The following is a 21677-nucleotide window of genomic DNA, read 5'->3' as shown; positions in this document are numbered from 1 at the left end:
GTTTCTTTAGGTCAAAAGTCTAAATATCGTCCAGCATCTCACCCCAAAAGTCCCCTTTCAAAAGAAAGGCAGTAGATCCTGCTGCATAACAAACTTCAGAATATTAAAAATAAGAAGAGAGTGAGGTAACTGGGCAATAGCTGAGCCAGAATTCTGAAGAACTGCCAGAATTATTAAAAACACTACAAAATCAAATAATCTTTTTTGCCTTTTATTCCTGTTTTCTGGCTAAAAGATTCCAATAGATCTTATCTGGACAGCAGTGAAGTAGCTGAGCTACTGCCACACAGGAGAAAAATATTTTTTAAAAGAAAAAAAAAGAAAATAGAAAGATGAGGTAGGCGCTAAAGGAGAAACAGCAGGCCTCAGGACGGGTAGCTGCCGAGTTCCAGAGGGCTATACCTAGGAAATAATCATACATGCAGTATTTCCATATTAGTCATGCCAGAGAAAAAAATAGGAACATGATGCTGAAATCCGGCTAGTCAAGGTGGGATGCACTGTCAAACAGAAAAGATCGGACACCATTCTGGGAGAGACGTGCAACATGAGAGCCGTGGTAACAGAAGCGGATGAATCTCAAAGCCACACACTTTAGGCATGAGCTAGGAAGTCCTGCTGGTTTCGTTCTCATCAGTTGCTTTGAGCTGAGGCTTGGATGCACTGGGTCAGCACACCCCAGACAAAATGCCAACACGAAAGGCAACATGAGAGAGCAAGTATTAATTCTGGCCTTTCTCTACATCTTTGCAGCTGGTATGATCAGAGGAGGAGATTACAGCACGAGAAGTGCTTCAAAGCTTGGGTTGTTTAATATAATGAAACAAGGCACTGCTCTCCATTAAGTCTTTCAGGGAGGAAAAGGTGTTATTTTAACTGCAGGGCAGAGCTGAGAGAACAGGTCAGAATGGGTATAAAACAAACTACAAATACATGCAGTATGGAAGGAAATAGAAGTCTCACAACTACTAGACTAATGAAGAACAGTGGGGACAGATTCTAGCTTTAAGCTGAAGTTTTACCTGTTTACAAAAGAGTTAATGTGGTTGCTTTTGGAAACGTGACTGCCTCAGCGCAGGAGGTTCCTCCCAGTTTGATGCACAACTAAGATAACAGAGAAACTTTTGTGCACACTGAAGCCGTTCATCATCTCTGCAATAATTTTGTGAGGCAAGCTTTTCAGCACTCAGCAAAGAACTAGTTTGCAACAGCCACGATATACCACAGGGTGTTTAAAAGGTGTACCTGATGCACAGCAGCTTTGTTAGCCTATCTGACAACATGTTTTGTTACAAACAGAGCATTTATTAAACAGGCATCACGAAAGGCACAATGAGAGCTGCCCTGTGAAACTCTGCGGTTTGAAAGCAGGGGTGTCACTCCCGGTGCACGATACAGAACGACTCTCCTGAACCTGCAGGTGGATAAGTATCTGCTTTAATGCAGGAACTATTGAGGAGAAACAGAGAGAGCCTATTTCTGTTTCCTTTCAGAAAAAGGCTCACATTTTGCTTCACTCGGTTATAAGCACATAATTTGCAAACACACACACACACGTAAATCAGTTTAGAAGCTACTGCAGACAAAACTTTATCCCTTACTCAGCCTACCTCAAAGTAACCACAGTATTACAAGTTTTCCTAAAGATTTATATTAAACACCACCCCCACATTACAGTCATCTGGTAATTTAGTCCATTCTGATGGACCTTCCTCGCTCGTTTGTACTGATGGCACATGCTGATTTACTTGTTATACAACAAAATTAAGTGAATTATTTCAATGTTCTAATATGCTTTAGATTCACAAGCCAATTTCAATAATACCTTAAACTCTATTAATCACATGAATCATTTATATTATGGCTACAGTGAATAAACATTCCCTGACATCTGCCTTAAACATAAAAGTGTGCTTATTGGCCAAGAAGGGGTTCATTTAGTTGACAAAATGAGCTAATTTCTCACTCTGAATCCTTCACCCTTTTTGAAAGGAAATGTTAGAGGCTACCCATTTTCTTCCAATGTTAATATGCGAGTCTATCCATTTTCCAAGCTCTCCAGCATTACAGGCTGAAATGGATTTGCCTCACTGACCATCTGTATTACTCTGAGCTTCAACATCTCTCACCTCTTCACAGAATCTCTCAATCCACGTATCACTCAAGCTATTATAATCAGTATGCATTATCCCATTTCTCTTATTAGCACTATATCTGTGTGATTTTAATCACTGATACGAAGAAGCTGTTCTGCTGTAACCATATCACTATTAAAAATAACATAGGGGAACTTTCAAAAAGTGGCTTCTGACAGTTGTGCTAGTTGCTCTGTAGCCTTATTAAAGTCAAAGTGGGGAAAAGATAAGAGACTGCTATCTGCACAGATGTTCAGTGGAATAATTTTTTTTTTCCTAAAACACACAATCAGGATAGCTATTTTCCTGTTGGAACTAATTATTTTTCAACTGCAAGCAAAAACATACAAATTGAATCAAATTAGGAAAACAAATTATCCTTCACACTGAGAACAGATGTGCTGTGTTTCAATGCAGAGAAAGCTTCCACAGTCAAGGTATAAATCTGTCTTCAAATACAATAAAAAAGTTGAATATTTAGGTCTTATGTCCACAACCAAGACAGCAGAAGCTCAGTGTCTTATATTCAACAGGGCACCTTCTGAGCTAGCTTAAAGGGATCAGATCAATTCTGAAAATAAATAAATAAATAAAACACTTTACTGATAACAAAAGCCATAGGAACATCTTTGCTTCCTTAACATGCTTTAGGAGTAATAGCACTGCAAGTTCAAAACTAAACTGTGAAACAAAACAGAATATCTGACAAAACTTATATAGACAGACATACTGCACGTTTCATTCATAAGTAGCTAATAAACCAAGCAAAGGCAAAAAATACAGATCTGCAGAAGGTTTTCTGTTTAAGAAAATAAATTGCAATTTGCAATTTTTATAGGAAACAGAAAAAAGTTTCTGATAAATTAGTACTATTAAATGACTTGTGTCATTTTTAAGTTCCATGTATGAAATGGAACAGATTATAATGCAATATGGAATGCTAATTCCAATCCCCTCATATCTATCTGTATCTATAGCTCTTTATTACACACATATTCCTTTTATGTATAAGCATACATATGTGTGTTTTACATGTATGCCAGTCCTTTAAGGCTTAACAATCATCCCCCACACACAATTTGGCAGAATTAGGAATAGAGCAGAAACATAACTTGAAACATGACTTGTGAAGGTGCTACTGGCAGCAGGAATCCCACCCTGCCATTTACACAGCACCGCCACGGCGGGTCTCACTTCAGAAATTCTAGAGGTGATAATCATTTCCCCTTTTCCAGCACGCAAATATACTCACAGTTACATCACACAGCTTGATAGGACCATACAGATACTAATCAGTTTATTGAAGCCTAAAAGCCTTTCCTACTTGCAAGTTAAAGACACACTGGAGGATATGGATATTTCAGCTCTAGATCTGTCGGCTTCAAGGATACATAAAGAGCAGAGGAAGAGGAAAGACGTTTCCTTCCAAAGGCTGACACAATCTTCACGTTCTAGCAGCCAGCGTAGCTGTTAACCCCAATCGGTGCTCAGCAAGAGCGCAGGCACAAAGAAACCAACCTGTCTCCTCCACCTCCCTCCTCCTGCACTGCACCTGCGTTTACTGCAACGATCACGGATTTAAAATGCGAGAATTAAATGTAACATCTGCCTGGAGAGACATCATACAGCGGTGGGTTTGTCTGAATGCCTCATTACTTAAATGAATGCACCTGTGCCCCTCTCTCCTGGACTGGTGCACGGCCACCCTCGCACGAGCACCAGTGCTATGGTGCATCTCAAACTTCCCTCCTCACAGCCCTGGCAGACACTTCGAGGTGGAATAAGAAATTACACAGAGGATAAAGTGTAATTTCCAAGCAATTACAGCTTTGTCATTTCTAATCTAAATTCCTATAAACATATCAAAATAATTGAGGAGCGAAGCTATTTGAAACATTTGCAGTTTACAAATTAAGGGCTTTACAATTAAGCAGGGACACCAGAACAACTGCCTGGATAAAATTTAACAAACCTCAGATTACCCTGTTTAAAGGGCTGCATGGATTAAATGGGTGGGGGGCTGGACGAGTCGTAAATTCAGATTTTTTTGTAAGACAGAGAAAAAATCTTTAAATTTTCCATTTGTGTTCTGCCAGATGAAAACCTAATAATCTGAAAATTACAAGACCCTAGAAAATAGAAATCACAGTTCATTTGGTGGCACACACACTTCATGGCAAACAGTTGCCACACACATACAAGTGCAATCAACAGAGAAGATGCTAACCAAAGGTCACCTCCAAGCCTAACAGCTCCATCAACTGTGAGAGTAGCAGCCTATTGCAAAGCTAACTACTAAAAGGCAGACAGTATGTCAGTATATTTCACAGGCATGTTCTATCAAAATCGTACATAAATCTATGAGAGTATCTAAAATTAAAATGGTAATACTATTCCTATTCTACCTGTCACTCTGCCCACATTAATCCTTACTTCAGCACTAGAAAGTAGAAGCACAGCAACCTCTTGCAAATCAGTTCAAGTCTATCTCCTGGATTAGATTCAGTGGATGACTCAGGATGTCACAATATTTTCCAAGGATACTTTATTTGCTGTTTGAAGATGTTCTTGAAAATCATTTCCCAGTCATTAATTATGCATTCTATTTCTTATAATCATTTCTTTTAATTAGTATCCTAGAGAGCTTTGTTGATGATCCCACACTTCTAGTAATTAGGGGCAGTTTATTGCCCCTAATTAACTTCAGGCATAGTGAGACCATATTACTTTGTTACTTCAGCTGTTTTTATGTTTGCACTGCATATTCCATCCTGTTTTACTGGCTCAAGCAGGAGACTGCCTTGTAATACTATTTATCTCATTTATGTTCCAGCTATCTCTCTTGACTCTGTGTTAACTGCTTTATTTTAAATCTGACTGACTCTCTCTGCTGTGAAGTTAAATCTTCATTGGCAACCAATGTGACCCTATAGAATTGGCTCTGTAAAGTGAGGCAGTTGATGCTGAAGAGCTAACATCCACCCTAAACACTTTTCAGAAAGCTTTACTTCAGACCACCTCTAGTTTGGCTGCACAAGCTTAACGCAATCCTAGAACAAAACCTCCTGGTTTAGTTTTACTCACAGACCCACAGATCATGTCTGTGCACTCCAAGTCTGCCCTGCAATGCAAACAGGACTCCGTAAGCAGGGACAAGAAGAAGGGTGACTCTAAAGCAAAGTCCTGATTTGAGCTAAAACGTTAATGTAGACAGTGGAGTTGTCACTGAGAAAGTATGCTAACTTTGGGGATGGTCTTACTTTTAAATTCTTGACTATTTCATCTGATCATACTTTCACAGTTACTGGAGAGCAGCCCAGGCCACTGGCCACAGGCAGGGATTGCCGTCCATGCATTGGCACCATCAAGCGTGGATTAGCAAAATACAATAGTCAGGTTTAGACATACATTTTTATAACACTGGAAGAACTCTGCTAGTCTGTACAGCCTCTTTCCCCTGTGTGCTGCTATGCATAATTAAGTGCACTTGTAACAGACACAGCTTTGTAATGTGGAGAGAGGGTCACATGGAGGCATTTGTCAGCTTAGTGATTTTATCACATCTCTGTGACCTCTTGAAACCCATTCCAGACTGAGCTTTGACTAACTGTAGTTATCAAATTAATGCATTAATAAGGTATTAGAGGATAAATATCTGGAACATAACTAAACAGCCAGTTATTTAGTGAAAATTTGAATAATTGTTTCCATTTTAAGCAAATACTTCTCATTCTTGCATAATGCTTTTCACCTACAGATAAGAAGCCACATTAAAGTAATAGAAAGACCTCTGTAATACAACTACTTCAGTGTAATTCTGAGGAACAGCCAAGCAAAGATACACAGTCCTTTCCAGTGTATCCCTGTCCTTCCTTGCAATTTAGAAAGTAAAAAGCTCTTGGCTCTAAAGCAAGTACTATTCCTTAAATCCTCCACCCTGTGCCTGTGGGAGGTGGGGGAGAAGAGGAGACAAACAAATCTTTATCTCACTACAGCAGTAGTGCAGAAAGGTGCTAGCCATGCCACAGACTGTGTGTTTGCATGAGAGCTGTACATTAAAATAACCACAGAATGCACCTTCCACTGATACTAGTTGGCAACTGGTCTTGTGTAGCAATCCTCATTAAATGGCAAAGACATGTATGGCAACCTTGTACATATCAATCACTTCATTTTTTTTTTTTTTTTATGTATTTCATTTTCAGCAATAAACGAGAAAAATGTATCAGATTTCATAATTCTCAGATTACTTTTACAAGATGTTTCTTCTTAGGCCCCAAGAGACTTCTATAAAATTATATATACAAAACAGTCATTTTCTAATATTCTTTAGCATGGAGAAAGGCCTGAAAGCAATATATAAAAATATCTAAAACACTCAGATGGCAGAGAAAAATCAAAAATTGACCTTAAAATCTCAACTGATATTTTTAAAGCCATTCTATTTGGGAGCTAAATCACTCCAAAAAGAAAAACAAAAACATATAAATGAGACCAGCAAAGTTTATGTCATAGACATTTAGGCTAAAACATCTATAACTATTCCATCAACTAGTATGTTCACAACCTCAAGCATTTATACCATATATGAGGTTACCATAGTAATATTTATATTTGGTATTAAGTTACCCCACATTGAATAAAAGCATCCATTCAGGCAAATACTCCTAGCCTGCTCAGTGACAGTGAGTTGAAAATTAAAAGATCTAGCCTAAAATTACTGACAGAGCTTGTTAATTTCAATTTCCAAAGAATATCAGTATTTGTTGCTTTCCAATCCTCACTGGTAAGGAATTGAAAAATCCTCTGCCCTTCATGTCACTGAGGGATGAAAAAGAGGAGTCAGAAGGGAACTGATCACTATGATGTTTTAGTATCACTTCTATACCAAACAACCACCTTTTTTTTCCTTTAGTTTCTTTTCCTTGCTTATGCTCCATCCATAAGGAGATCAAAATGAAAAACTGGTCAATATTAACATTTTAACACTAATGCATATTTGATGCACTAAACAGTTGTAATAGTGAAACATTCTTAAGACACTTTAGTATGAGAAATAGCTGCCAGTAACTTGCTGCAAGGCCTCAGAATACATTATTTAGAAATAAATGAAGGAATGTAAGAGCAACAGGCACAAAGTGAGGATGTTCCTGAGCAAAAGCTAGCAAGATAAATATTTGGCATATACTGTCTGAAGATTTTTTTTCCTTTTTTTTAAAAAAGAAAGTTTATTAATCCATTATCAAAAAACACCGATAAAACAACTGTAAACTTCTGCAGAAAACCTCTGAGACCATGAAAACACTGTCTTCACCCAGCCCACGACATCCTACCACTCAGATTTCCATGAACTTCAGTTCCTGAGCTTTGAGTTTTTCAAGACCTATTTGCCCTTGTTATTCTTCATTACACTAGCACTGATGCTGGGTGTACTAACTTATTTCCAGCTTAATCCTCATCTCCTTTCCCTTAGCTCAGCATCTCCCATGCAAACTCTCACCCTCAGAACATTCCTCCTTCATTTTGTTTCATACTAAAAAACAGAAGTCTCACAGCAGAACAGTGGATTTCTCTCCTCCAAATCCATTCCTCTTTTCACTTTGTCATTTTCCCTGCTAAACATTTCCTCTACTCCAAAATTAATTCAATCCCACCTACTTCAACATCTTTAACTCACTCCAAAAAACTCTCTACTGCCAAAAAACTCTCTACTGCCAATTTCCATTTCTCCCCTACTCTTCATAGCTGTACATCTTCTTTTTGGTAATTGCATTTACACACTGAGGTCTGTCCTTTCTTTTGCGTCCTTGTCTGAGGACGAATCAAGTCCACTCAAAGTGCTGGCCTGAGGATTCTTCCTCTAAATTATTACCCTGAGTCTCCCTCCTCTACTTTCGCATTGCGTTGAACAGAAGGTGCCTGCATCTACTTTGAAAACTTCACAGCCAAGGCAATTGAATGCAAATGAAGAAATAAAGTGAGAGACAAAAGTGAAAACAGAGTTGGAAAAAACTTCTTGTAATCACCTTCTCTGTTGCTAGTTTTTGATCACCAGGATATGGAGTTAAAAAAAAGTACTTACTGTAGGTCTGTTCACTCTTCACAATGCTGTTAATTAATGCTTTTCCTCTTCCTGACAGGAAAAACACTCAGGATCATTCTGAAGCTCATGCACATATATAAACATGCTTGAAGACAAATATATGCTTTTTCTTTAGCTGGAACATAAGTAAGAACCAGAAACAAGCAAGCTCTTCTGGGCAAGTATCATTAATTTCTACATAGTTTAAGGTGGATTAAAAAAACAAAACAAAACAAAAAAAAACTTCAGTGCTTATGGCAATGAAAATAACCTTGAAAACACAAAACCAAACTGATACAGCCTGTATCTACATACAAACACTTCCTCTCCTGCTACTCAGCATTTCCCCCACATGGCAACAAACTGAAAACTGATTTTTCACAGCTGCTATTCCAAAACCTGTGGGAATCAGCTGCAGCTCACAAGCACTGGGCTGCTTTCAATTTGGTGCCAGCATTTTCAGGCAGGCGCAGGTACTGGAGATAGTCACTAGGTAAAGGGAACAGAAGTTCACCAGATGCTGCTCATCTCTCTTCTTCCCCTACTGTAAGGCAAGGGATAAAAAAATAAGATGTTTTGGTATCAGACCTGAACATGCCACAGCAACCAGCAGGCAGCAAGAGGAGGAAGTTAGCAAGGAATACAGAAGGCTTTCCAAAGCAGGTATCAGCTGAAATAGGCAGGGAAAACAAAAACAAACAAACAGACTGATTAATTAATTGTTCAACATAATGAAACTACAGCCTTGTTGCTGTTTCTAGATATCCACTTTGTTACACAGCTATTTAACAGAGACTTGTTTTCCTAGCACACTGAAGAGCTTTTGCGCAAGCCACACTAATCAGTGCTGAGCTGGCAGGGCAGAAGTGTTCAGTAGTTTTCAGCCATGATCCATGACTGACTCCAGTTGTCCTCAGTGAATAACACTCCTAGTGCAGACAGGAATTTCTTCTTCCCCAAAGAGCAAATTCTGACTGGAAAGAAAAAACATATGTATTTGCCAATAAACTTGTCTCAATACATATAAAGCAAGGTAGGCTTGTATCTTAATGAGCTTTGGCAGGATTTACCAAAGTTTTGTATACTAACTTGACTGAAAATAGTGGTTAGACACATGAGGTTTTATCAAGGTGCAGGGATAAGGGGAAGGCATTTTTTTTTTAATAAAATGATCCAGAAAGTCATTTCAGGAGTAGTAAAGGAAACACATTGAAGGCAGGAATAGAAGATATCGTCCCGGGCAACTCTTTAGCATAAGCTGGATCACATGGCAAAACTCTCTAGCTAAGCTTTCCCTCTGAAATGTGTCTCGAGTTTCTTCTCAAACAGCTCTGGATGCATTATCCTTGCTATCTTAGCACTGGAAAAGGACATCTTACAAAGGAGGCTCAGAGGCCAAGAGATTATTTTCTTTCCCAAAACATGCTCAGCCAATCTAACTACTAACACTTTCCTGATATGTTATTTAGAGGTTATACATCATTAGGAACCTCTCCTTTAGTGGTAAAGTCCAAGAAACAGGAAAGGGGAGAAAATAGTCAGGAAAGAGCACACTCATGGAGTTCATATGAAAATAAATTATTGAATGCTACCAGTCCTACTTTTGAGTATTAACTAGAAGTCGATGTTTTTGATATACTCATATGTAAGCAGAGAAGAGATGGAAGGAAAAAACTCAGCATGTTCTCAGGAAGTAAACTGATGTAGTTAACTATTTTTATACTGCCAGCTCAATTACTCCTGCTTATCACCTATGAAAGTAAGATTTAAATTATCAACTCTGATATACTGCATTAGGAAATTTTCTTGTTTAGCATTGTGCATTATTTCCCCTCATTCTTGGTTTTCTACTGTGTGACCACTTGATTACTGGTGAAAATTTTTAAAATGTTGAGGAAGAATAATACCCTTTCTGTTAGCTGATGGTAGCATTCCACTGGCCTTTCTACCCCAGCAACTTGGCTTCTGATCCATCTCCCAGATACAGAACCTGTCTTTGGCATCCAGTCCATGGATAAAATTGAGTACATCTGGTATAAACTGTAGTTACTAGGATGACCACCTAATCCTTGGCTCAAAGAGCATGTATGTCACATATATTATTTTCCCTTGAGGGAAGATGGTTTCACTGAGAACACATTTTTCTTACCAGCTAAATCCCATGAACTTTCTGAGTTTAAATTCAGTTGGCTCAGTGTTTTGAGATTTGACTTGGCTGGGGTAGGAGAGAAGAAGATTAGTTAATTATGGCTTCTCTTTTCCTGGAATAAAAAGGAAGAGGAGTGAAGACACAGAAAAAGAAAAATGCTGAAATATATTCCAGAAGACTCATTAAAAAAAAAAAAAAAGGAAATTACAAAGAGCAGGTGATATCTCTTTCAAACCAAAGACAGACAAACCTCATTCAATAAAGGCCTGACATATACCACTAATGCATTGATATTTCTCTAGAAGACTGAAAAACACATGGTCAAATGTCCACAAAATATCTAAGGAAAATGTGTAATTAAGCACAGGTTTAAGGTTCTGTAGACCTAACTTTATTTCTGGCAGAATTTGCTATGTCAACTTGAAAAATCACTAGCCTGTGCTTCCGTTTCATATCGCTAATATTAGCTTATTTTCCCCCCTTTACCTCAAATCTACTAGTAACCAAAGTAATATAGGAATAAAGTAATAACAAGTCACCAAATCACTCTGAGCAGTTAAAAAGAATATTTCTAATATATATCCTATAGAGTACAAAATAAATACAGACGGATGTGAAAGTATGTGTTTCAGCAAAGTTTGGGCTAAACTATATTGAATTAGGCATTAGAAAAAAAGTTACCAGAGTTGATGGACCACTGCTCTGATTAATTGTGATAGTTTTTTTTTCCTTAAAGTCTCATTTATTTTCTTTCTTTCTTTTTTTAAAATTAACTTTATATAATCACTATAGAGTTGAACTAATTTTACTTGGCGGGAAGAAAGAGGATGAAAAAGGACAAAGGAAAATACAGAAAGAGAGTGAAACACTGCCTGCATTTAAAAGTCTTTATATTCATTAATATAATTCAGTCCATTAAATGTGATGGTTTCAAGATACCGTGTAGTAAATTTTAATGTTATTGAAACAAGAACACATAAGAAACCAGACAGACTGATATTACAGTGCAGTTGAGAATACTTGATATGTGAATTCCATCTCATTCCCTTACTGGATAATATGTTCCACATTAAAAAAGAAGCAAACTGCATTTTGCAATATTTGCTCAGCAATATGCCAAATGAACTGGCAGAAAGAACAAATTACTTATGCTCTCAAGCAGGGTGGATACTATTCTTAGGTTATCAGAAAGACTGCCGGTGCAAAAGCGTTATAAATGGTGCACAGCTCGAGACAGGCTCATGGGGCTGGGCGCAGGGACCACAAAGCATTGTAGCATCTGCTACCAGGAGTTGCTGAAGATGAACAGCACATGCACTAGTTCTTGTTAAATAAGAGAGGTAGATAATCTCAGCCCAGGTCACAGTAGAGACACAGCCACATAACAGAAATCAGAAGGGAAGCAAAAGAGCAAGAGATTAAGAGACAGTCCAAACCTGTATTATCATCTTGGCAGTGAGAAAACTCATCCAGGAAGCAAGACACTCAATAGTTTTACTCTATGGAATACAACTTCAGCTATCACACATCCAGAAGTGTCTTACAGCAAGACACAGTGTCACCTACATGGTTGTCCTCCCCTTCCCCCCTGCCCCATTCCTAAGGCTGGCACGGTGCCACTGTGCAGCACAGAATGCAATATTTATAGCACAGAAGAGGGCCTCTTGATAGGGCTCTCGGATGATCCTGAGCTATCAAATCAGGTTTCCTGGTATCTCAAAACTCAGAGCTGGTTCTGCTTCCTTATATTCAGTAATTCACAGGGTAATATATCAGATTGTCAAGTAAGAGTAAGGATGTTTATGTATATTTCATTACTTCTACAGAGAAGTGTAGCTCCTAGGGAGAATCATTCTTTTGTGCTACGTATTAGCAAAAAACACTAGCTCCTGATCAGTAAAAGCCAAAACTTCACCCGAGTTCTGCAGTTAAATGCTTAAACCTGATAAAAAGAAAATCTCTTTCCACTTAGTAGTCAAATCAGAAGTCAGACATCACTTAAAAATAGTAATTAGCAACAGTAACATCTAAGTTTATCTAAAGTCAATTTTGTCAATCAACAGTTCATTGCCTCTAAGTTAAATCCACCAATGTCATACTTCTGTATTGGCTGAACATCAGTAACTCCCTTTCTTATATCTCTTCATCTAACTACTATTGGAGTAATTCTTAAAATGTGGTTCCTACATTTTGAAGTTCTTACTGGTCTCAATCACTAACTGTTCAGTATTCTCTGGGGTTGATAGCCACAAGTTCTAACTCAGGATGCTCATTAGAAAAAAAAAAAAGGAAAAAAAAAAAGAAAAACTTCAATAGGAAGACAATGCAGCACTGGAACAAGCCACACAGAGGTTGTGGGATGTCCCTCATCCTCAGAGGCTTTCCAGACTCAGCTAGACAAAATCACAGCTGACCTGATCTAGTGTTAATAGCAGTGTAGTTCAAGCAGGAGGTCAGGCTTGATGAGCTCCAGATGTCCCATTGAAACATCATTTCTACGATGACTATTTTGGGGCAGGCTGGGGAATGGAGAGCAAACTCCTGATTTTGCCTGATTTTTTTAGCTTATGAAAATTCAGCTTATCAAAAATCCTCATGCAAGTTTCACAGCTTAAATAGCTAAAACTTAATAAAAACAAAACAAAATGCTTTTCCAGTGATCATATTATTATCACTGCATTAACTTGTCAAGGAATTCACTAAGCACAAATTACCTATAGCACGCATGATAATTCTGGCTTCCCAAAACACTTAGTACTCCTATATCTTTAAAGATTTGTAAAATCTAGTGCTAAGTTCATAAAAAGCCAACTGGAAAGGAATTCTTTTTTTTGTGACCTATCAACAACCCTCCAGAAAGTGATTATTCTAGGGCGGGCTTTTTTTTTTTTTTTTTTTTTTTTTTTTCCAGAACTGAATAGAAAGTAAAGCGATACAAAATGTTTAGACTAAGCATTTCAACAACTGAACTATCTGGGACTGCAATGCCTTTCAAAACTTTAAGCATTCTACCTATTCAATAGCACAAAAGTAACAGAGAATATGTACTGCTACAGTATAAATACGTACTATGTTCCTGGTAATTCTCAACGGCTTGTCTCTAATGTATGGGAAGCAGAGAATAATTTTGGTCAATCTTTGCTAGAAGGCCATTAGCATCAGACACCTGCATTTTACTTGTTTCTCTGTATACCAAAACTGCACTTAATGACACAAAATAGCTTTCTTGTTTGCCCTGTATTACAATTGAATTTACTTGCATCAGACACAGGCGGTCCGAACATGATTTGCACGCGGTACCTTTGGGAGCACACCACAAACCTCCTCCAAGAGCCATCTATTACGCTAAGATAGCGCAGGAGCGTCTCCCCTTCAGCTGCAAAGCGATCCTAACGTCTTTGCACTCCGTGCTCGCATTCCGTTCTCACGGCGACTTTAAGTGTAGCTCTGAAAACTTGAAAGACTTTTACCTGCCTTAGCGGCTGGGTTGCTAGAGGCAGAAGCGCTACGCTGTGTTTAAGCAGGTGCGTTAAATTGCACTTTCGCAAGCCTCTGCTCGCAAACGCCGCTGCTCGCGGCGCCGCAGGCCGGCGGGAGCGAGCCGCGCTGCGGCCGCCGCCTCGCTCCCCGCCCGGGCACCCCCCGCCCCGAACAACCTGTTGCCGGGCCCGAGCGCGGCGCAGCGCGGCGCGGCCGGGGCTGCCCGGGCGGGCGCAGCGCGGCGCGGCGCGGCGCGCAGCGGGGCCGGGCAGCCCCGGGCGCGCAGGCAGCGCGGCGCCCTGCAGAAGTTACCGGCGGGGCCGGACTCGGCGGCGCGGCCGCGGCCGGGCTCCGCGCGGCGCGGAGGCAGGTATATGCCGCGCACGGCCCCGCGGGAGGCCGGCGCAGGCAGGCGGGGGCCGGCGGAGCGGGGGCGGCCGGGGACGCGGCCGGCGGAGCGCGGGGGGAGGCGGCGGCTCACCTTCTGCTGCCGGCGGGCCATGTCCGTGGGCTGCTTGGCGTTGAAGGGGTGCGCGATGCACCGCACGATGAACACGTACAGCTGCAGCCGGAGCCGCTTCTCCCGCTCCTCTCTCTGCAGGCGCTCCTGCTCCTCCCGGCCCTCGCTCAGCACCGAGGGGCTGGGGCTCGCTGCCCGGGCCGCGCCGCCGTCCCTCGCCCGCGGGTCCCGCGCGGGCGGCGGCAGCGACCGCGACCGCGACGGGCCGCTGCCCGCCACCACCAGCACGTCCCGCCTCTCCTCTTCCAGCACCTCATCGGACTCCTCTTCGCTGGAGGACGGGTCCAGCATCGCGCTCGGCGGGCGAGCCCCGCGGCCGGCCGCGGAGCGAAAGGGAAAGCGGCGCGCACCTTTCCGGACACGTCGAGTTTACACACAGACTATTTCCTAGCGGCGGCGGCAGCCGGGCGGGAGGGGAGGGTGGGAGGCGGGGTTTGGGAAGGGGGTCGAGCTTGGGTTGCTTTGGGAATTGCTCCGAGCAGCTCCCACCAGAGGCGGGGCTGGGCCACCACGGCTGCCCGGGCGGGGAGCGGCGGCCCGCAGGTGGCCGGCCCGGGCGGGGGCTGAGCCGCGCCTGCCCCCGCCGCACGGCCCGGCCCGGCCCGGCCGCCCTCCTCCCGGAGGTTGAGTGCAGGCGGAGCCCGGCGCTTTTCCTGTATCCGGAACAGGGAACAAGGGGAGCTGCGGGCCAGGAAAACCTCTGGCAGCGGCACGGGAGCGCTGGGCCGTGCTGGGCGGGCGCGGGAGCCGCGGCGGGCCGGCGCGGGGCAGCGGCGGGGGAAGCGCGGCCGCCCCTCCGCGGGCGGCTCGGAACCGCCGCGGTGAAAACAGCCGGAGGAGGCTGTGCCGGCAGAGCAGCGCGGGGGAGAGCTGTGGCCCCGGCTCGGCACGGCTCCCTGCTGCGTCGTGCGGGGGGGGAGGGGGGAAACACAAGGTGTCCTAAACGCGCCCAGGCAGAGAAGCCGCTAAAGCCATTCCTCCCTGAGGTGAGCGGGGAGCTGCCTGCTGAAGCGCGCTTCGCCGGCGCAGGACAGCTCTGCTGGCAGCCCGCTGTGAGGAGTAGGTAGCTCACATCCCTCAGAAATCGCCGTTCCAGGCTATCTGCAGATTCTGCTGGGTTCCTGTTCGTAACGTTTATCTTCACAGTTAGGACTATGGGAGAGAGATGAAAGGCTACCACCCTTACCCTCTAAAGTAGGAGGGAAAAAAGCTCCAGTCTGTGAAAGCTAAATTTCTGGAGTCTGATTAGAGACCCTTGGAAAGGTAAACCTAGGGGAGGAAAGGCACGTTAGATTTCACTTGGGTCAGCAAGTCCTCTTGCTCCCTGCACACGTGCGTAATGGTGCCAAGGCCGACATAGGAACTAGCGAACGGGGAAGGAGAGGGCCCGGAGGAGACAGGCAGGGCTGGTTATCGGTCTAATGATGGCAAGTGAGGCTCTGCCCACGCAGCTCTTGGCCTTTGCTGAGTAGCAGTGGTATATTTTAAGCGCCCCAAACTGAAGCTCAGCACACTCAAAGGCCTACTTGCTTCTCGCTATATGAAGGTACAGTCTTTCATGCCTTTTAAGCTGGACTAAGTTTAAAGCGGTGAAAGTCTCTAGTCCATTACTAATACTTTAAAGCATCCAGTCCTCCAGTAAGAGATTTAGGAAAGGATCTTTAAAGCAGTCAGTTATCTCCTGAGTGAACCAGCTTGCAGAAGGTGAAATTGCTCCTACTGTGGGCGGCTATTTGCTAGGTGTCAGTATTAACTATTAGGATTCTGGGTTCTGCTTCTGGACCTGCCAGCGCCACGAGGTGCAGCTCTCAGCGCTGTGCTAACACTGTTTCTTGGAAGTTTGAGTGGCTAAGCAGTCATAAAAATAGCTCATTTTTTTAAAATATGGTTGGCTCTTGTCATTAGCAGAATTTGTGAAATACACAAAGGCGCTCAGTGAAAAGTGTGAAATGATCACGAATTGTTAAGGCTGGTTTTTGTGGGTACCACCATTACCAGTCGTATGTCAGTATCCTGTAGTAGGCAAGAGGAAGACAAGAATTAATACAGAGAAAGGGGCTGAAGCATCTTTTCATTCTCGACATAAAGTCAGGTTTGATATGCATGTGACTGAGGCAGGTTTTTACAGAAAGGTGCTAAATGAAAGACTGAAAGTCTTATCTGTTTATTTCCAGCACTGTCATTTGGTTCAATAAAAAATATGTAACTAGTTACTGTAAACTGCTTTTTTTTTTACTAAGAGAAATACAGTGTGTACTCAGATTTACAGGCGCCTTTCACAGTAATTTGTTATCTTTCTAATGGCACATACAAATAAAAATATTACTATGAAAAACTTGCCACTGGAGATATGCAAAGTGCCAACTGGGAGATGAGCTCCCTAAAATTTCAAAGCAGTCAGGTCCCAAACATTTTTAAATTAAAGGACCCAGTTTGGCAGTACTCCTGCAATTCTTCCCTATAGGAAAGATGATGTTTGTTCCACTAGCTGCCTGCACCTTTTTGGAAGGGAAACATATCTGTTTGCTTTCATGAATCATGGAATTGTTGAGGCTGAAGAGCATCTGGTCCAGCCCCCTTACTCAAGAGTCACCTTCAGCAAGGCTATATTCAGTGGAGTTTTGAATAACTCCAAGGATGGAGACTCCACAACCTCTCTAGGTAACCTGCTGCAGTGCTCAGTCACCCTCACAGCAAAGCTTTTTCTTATGTTTAAGTGGAATTTCCTATGTTTTATTTTGTGCTCATTGCCTCTTGTCCTTTCACTGAGCACTACAGAGAATAGTCTGGCTCTGTCTTCTTTATTTCTTCTGTCAGGTATTTTGTAAACACTGATAAGATTTCCTGGAGCCATCTCTAGCCCAGGCTAGACAGTCCCAGCTCTTGCAGTTTCTCCTCATACAAAAGATACTCCAATTCCTTTATAATTTTAGTAGCCCTTCACTTCACTTGTTCCAGTACCTCTGTTTATCTATTTTATTAGGGAGTCCAGTACTGAACACAGTGTGTCCTGATGTGGCTTCACCAGTGCTAAGAAGAGAGGAAGGATTCCCTCCCTCGTCCTTCTAGCAACATGTCCTAATGCAGCCCAGGAGGTTGCTGGCCTTCTTTGCCATATGGGTACATTGCTGGCTAATGGTCGACTTATTGTCCTCCAGGACTTCCAGGTCTTTCTCTGGAGAGCTACCTTCCAGCCATTTGGGCACCAGCCTGTAGTGGTGCATAGGTTATTCCTCCCATGGTGTAAGACTTCACATTTTTCTTTGCTGAACTTCATGAAGTTCCTGTATACCCATTTCTCCACCCTATTGAGGTCCATCTGAGTGGCAGCATGAGCATGTGGTGTAAAAGCTATTCCTCCCAGGTTTGTACCATCTGCAAACTTGCTGAGTGTGTTCCATCATCCAGGTCATTACTGAAGATGTTTAATAGCATTGGCTCTAGTATTGACTCCTGGGTGACACCACTGGTGACTAGTATCCAGCTGGACTTCATGCTGCTGATCACAATCCTCTGAGCCTGGCAGTTCAGTCAGTTTTCAATCCACTTTTAATGTTTTCTTATCTAGCCTATACTTCATCATTTTGTCTATTAGGATGTTAGGGGAGGCAGTGTCAAAAGCCTAGCTAAAGTCAAGATAAAAAATATCCACTGCTCTCGCCTTGTCCACTAAGCTGGTCATTTCATTAAAGAAGGCTGTGAGGTTGATTAGGCAGGATTTCCCCTTCATAAACCCGTGCTGACTATTTCCAGTTAGCTCCTTGCCCTTAGTATGTTTGGTAATGGTTTCCAGGACAACTTGTTCTATCACCTTCCCAGAGTGATGCTGACCAGCCTGTAGTTCCTCCTCCTTCTCCATCTTGGGCAAGATTTCTTGGGCAATGCTTATCCATTTGAAAGATCTTCCTTAGAGCTGCATGAACAGGACCTTTGCTTTCAAGCATCATGATTTCTCACTGTGTCTCTTTACTCCTTATTTGTGGAAAAAGATAAAAACAAGAACAATTTTAATTTTGTTTTCCATAAGACCATGCTCAAAATGGAATGTTCTCAACTTGGAATTAATTGCATTGATAAAATCATTTGACAATATCTAGCATCATATCTAATAGCTTAGAATGAACGCTGCTACCTTTTGTAGCTACTTTTAAGAATGCCTGGCCAACCTCTTTATCTGTTAGTCAAAGACTTGTGTTTCCATTATCTAAGGATGTTCTCATCTAACATTATTTGATAGTTTATGGTTCTGATCTTTTATTGGCTCTTTGTGCTATTTTTTATTCAAGTGCATTTAAATGTAGTATCATATAAACATTTCTACAGAGCATGAAAGCCCCCTTCCTGAATCTACATTATCTATTTTTAGATAATACTTCCGTCAGATTTTTGTAGTATCAGTCTTGTAAGAAGCATTCAGATTTAATTCCTGAGACTTGTATTCAAGTGCTACGGAACTAGTAAAGTACACAAATGTCAGTGTAAATTTATGTACAAATACCTAAGTACTTAAAAAATCTAGGCATAATAATGAAAAGTCATTCATTACTTCTCATTAAGATAATCTGACCAAACCTGTTTTATTTGTACGTCCTGTTCACTTTTCTAATCTCAGCACAGATTTACTTACAATTGAACTCATTCATGTGCAATTTTTCTGCCTAAATGTTATATTTAGCCTAATTCACTTTGTAAAGTAAAATTTATTTTAACAGAAGAGCATTGATAACTGTATTTTTCTTATTTATATAGCAATGATATAAAGATTCTGTCAATAAAATTTTATATTTAGGGGATAAAAGGAATAGTAAGATTAATAGTATAAAATCATTTCTGAACGGATCAAAAACTTTTGTTTCAAGTTATTGATAATATTTTGGCTATATTTTCATATCTTTTATTTAGGAAAATATACAACTAAAAATAAAGTTTGTAAGAACCTATTTATACTCAGTAAAGACCTATTATGGAATTAATGCCTTGTAATTCACTTATAAACTGCCTTTTGGTCATTAAATTTGTTATTATTTTGAGGCTTAGTAGTTCACAGTAATGAGTTTTAGCTTCATGCAGTGAATTCTCAGTACAGACAATTTTTGCATTATTTTTCCCTAGTGCCTTAGCTGACTAAATCATGTGGTTAAGCAAGATTCTCACCTTATATTATTTGTAAGTATATTGTAATGAAAGGCAGACTGTGATGTTCCTAGGGTGCTTTACAATTGCTACGTTATGGGAATACACCACGCCAGACAGTACTTGAGTGGTGAGCGAAGTAGTGCCTCTCCTTTTGCCCTTTCCAGTGTGTCCCTGTTTATTTGTGTAACATGAATTTATGGAGAAAAACTTGAGGACATGAGTGAAGAGTGCCACAAAAGTGCAAAATCTGAAAGCAAAGTAGAAGAAATAGCTGCATTTTATGATTTTTTAAAAATAATTTAACTGTGAAACTGATCATGTATCACATTTGTGGCTTGGCTCGTAGTTTCTGAAGGCTTCTGACTGTCAACACTGTTGATGTTCATTGATATGAATGAGTTTTCATCTAAGCAAGAACACATGATGAAGATGCCATATGTGCCTATGGAGTAAGCAATGTGGATTAACAATCTATCTGGAAGTACCTACATTTGAAAGTGCAGTAGAGCTTTTATCCTGCTTTGTGATGAGCAGTGTCCAATAGATCTTCATAATGGTAAATTTATCAGCGTTTGCACACTAGCAGCATATGGCTCTGTAGTGTGAAAGTTTGTGCATAGCCAGTACATTTCCCTACTCTCCAACTTTCTCTTGCAGAAGATTATCTTATTCCTTTGTGAGGAGTTTGAGGAGGAAGCTGAAATTTCTGCAGGTTTCATTTCAGGAATGAGTTTCTCCCAAAAGTACATCAGACGGTACAAGTCAGATGTTTCAGATATTCTGTGCAGGTTAAGTATTTGGATGGGAAGTTGTGGAATGAAGTCAGTCAGTGACGAACAATAGCTGTTGGTCACACCTATTACGGCTTTGACAAAAGTAACATGAGCATTAAAATAAGGAGAGCTCTTCAGCTTACCTTGACAAAAAATAAACAGAGAGCTTTCCCTGACAACCAGGCCTGCCTATCTTTTCTTATTTTATAGCAGGCCTCACAGTCCCTTCCATGCACTGTGGTGCATGGCTGAGCAACCTGGGTGAAGATTCACCTAGCTCCATCCTAAGCCCTAAAAGAATGGAATTTATTTTTTTTTCCTTTCTTTTAATCTCACAAGCAAGTGGCAGAAGATTTTCACTCTTAAAAGACAGAAAAGACATTGCATCGCAATAACAGCCTTTTGTGGCATTCTTGAGGCCATCATCCCACTGCTACTCTGCTGCCGAGACTTTTGTCCATCCCAATCTCTTGCATTTGCACACAGACAGTAGAATATATGCTTCTTCTCCTACATAAATGAAAAGCCTTTGCTCCACTGACTTGTCAAAATTGCAGAGTTTAAGAAAGTGTTCCTTCCAAACTGTTCTCTTTTCACATTTTAACTCCGTAAGAGTAGTCATTAGACAAAATGACTTATGATTCCTTTATGTCCTGATAATTTCTTTTGGTGCCCCAACTGGATGCCAGTGCCAGGGAGCTAAATAGGTCTCAAGCAAGAATATAGGGAGGAATAAAGAGGGTCCACATGCTTGATTCCTTTCTACTGTTTTTTTCTAACTTTTAGTGGAAATTTCAATCTTCTCCTCTTCTGAGTCCCTAAAGAAGCCAAGCCACTAGCCAGCCAGGGGCAGCTGAACAGAGTAAATGATGTCAACAGCTGATCCTTGTAGAGAAAAAACTAAGTTGAATCTAAGTATTTCCACGGGTAGGTTCCAGTTTTGCAGCTCAGGCTTAGTTCATGTATATGTGTGTAAATATGCAGGCATACATGGGATTTGCTAATCATATGTCCTCTGATGTTTTGCAGGCACTGCCTTACTCACAAGATGTGCAGAATCAATGTAATGATCAGGTTATTGCTAAGAGGCTAAATTAAAATGTATATCACATCATCACTTAGTAGCAAAAGCTATTCTAAAAAAAGGGAGATTTTTTAATTAATTTGATTCCATGCAGCCCTTGTCTGAAATGCGATATTGTTCTCCGCCCCTTAAGTTTTTTAATCTGACTTTTCAATGTGAGACTGAAAAAGTAGCATTAATATCTTTTTAAAATACTATGAAATGTTCAAATCCATATTTCTTGTAGGAATGTTTCTAGACACAACAAACATCTCTACCCTAAATTTGTGTTTATTGGCTGAGGAAGTTAGGACCCTAAACATCATAGGGTGCATTGTC

The 21677-nt window shown here is 41.2% G+C and overlaps 1 protein-coding gene across 3 annotated transcripts in view; it reads right to left on the bottom strand.

Moving 5' to 3' along the window:
* CADPS2 (calcium dependent secretion activator 2) overlaps positions 1-14728 on the bottom strand; it is a 321925-nt gene extending 307197 nt beyond the window's left edge. For all 3 annotated transcript variants that reach the window (XM_062583255.1, XM_062583235.1, XM_062583246.1), the window contains exon 1: positions 14328-14728. In XM_062583255.1, coding sequence (XP_062439239.1) covers positions 14328-14657 — 330 coding nt within the window. In that variant the 5' untranslated portion in view covers positions 14658-14728. The remainder of the gene's footprint in view (positions 1-14327) is intronic.
* Positions 14729-21677: the final 6949 nt, after the last annotated feature.

The sequence above is a fragment of the Rhea pennata genome, chromosome 1, assembly GCF_028389875.1.
Source record: "Rhea pennata isolate bPtePen1 chromosome 1, bPtePen1.pri, whole genome shotgun sequence".
NCBI lineage: Eukaryota > Metazoa > Chordata > Aves > Rheiformes > Rheidae > Rhea > Rhea pennata.
This window is presented reverse-complemented; position numbering and strand designations above follow the sequence as displayed.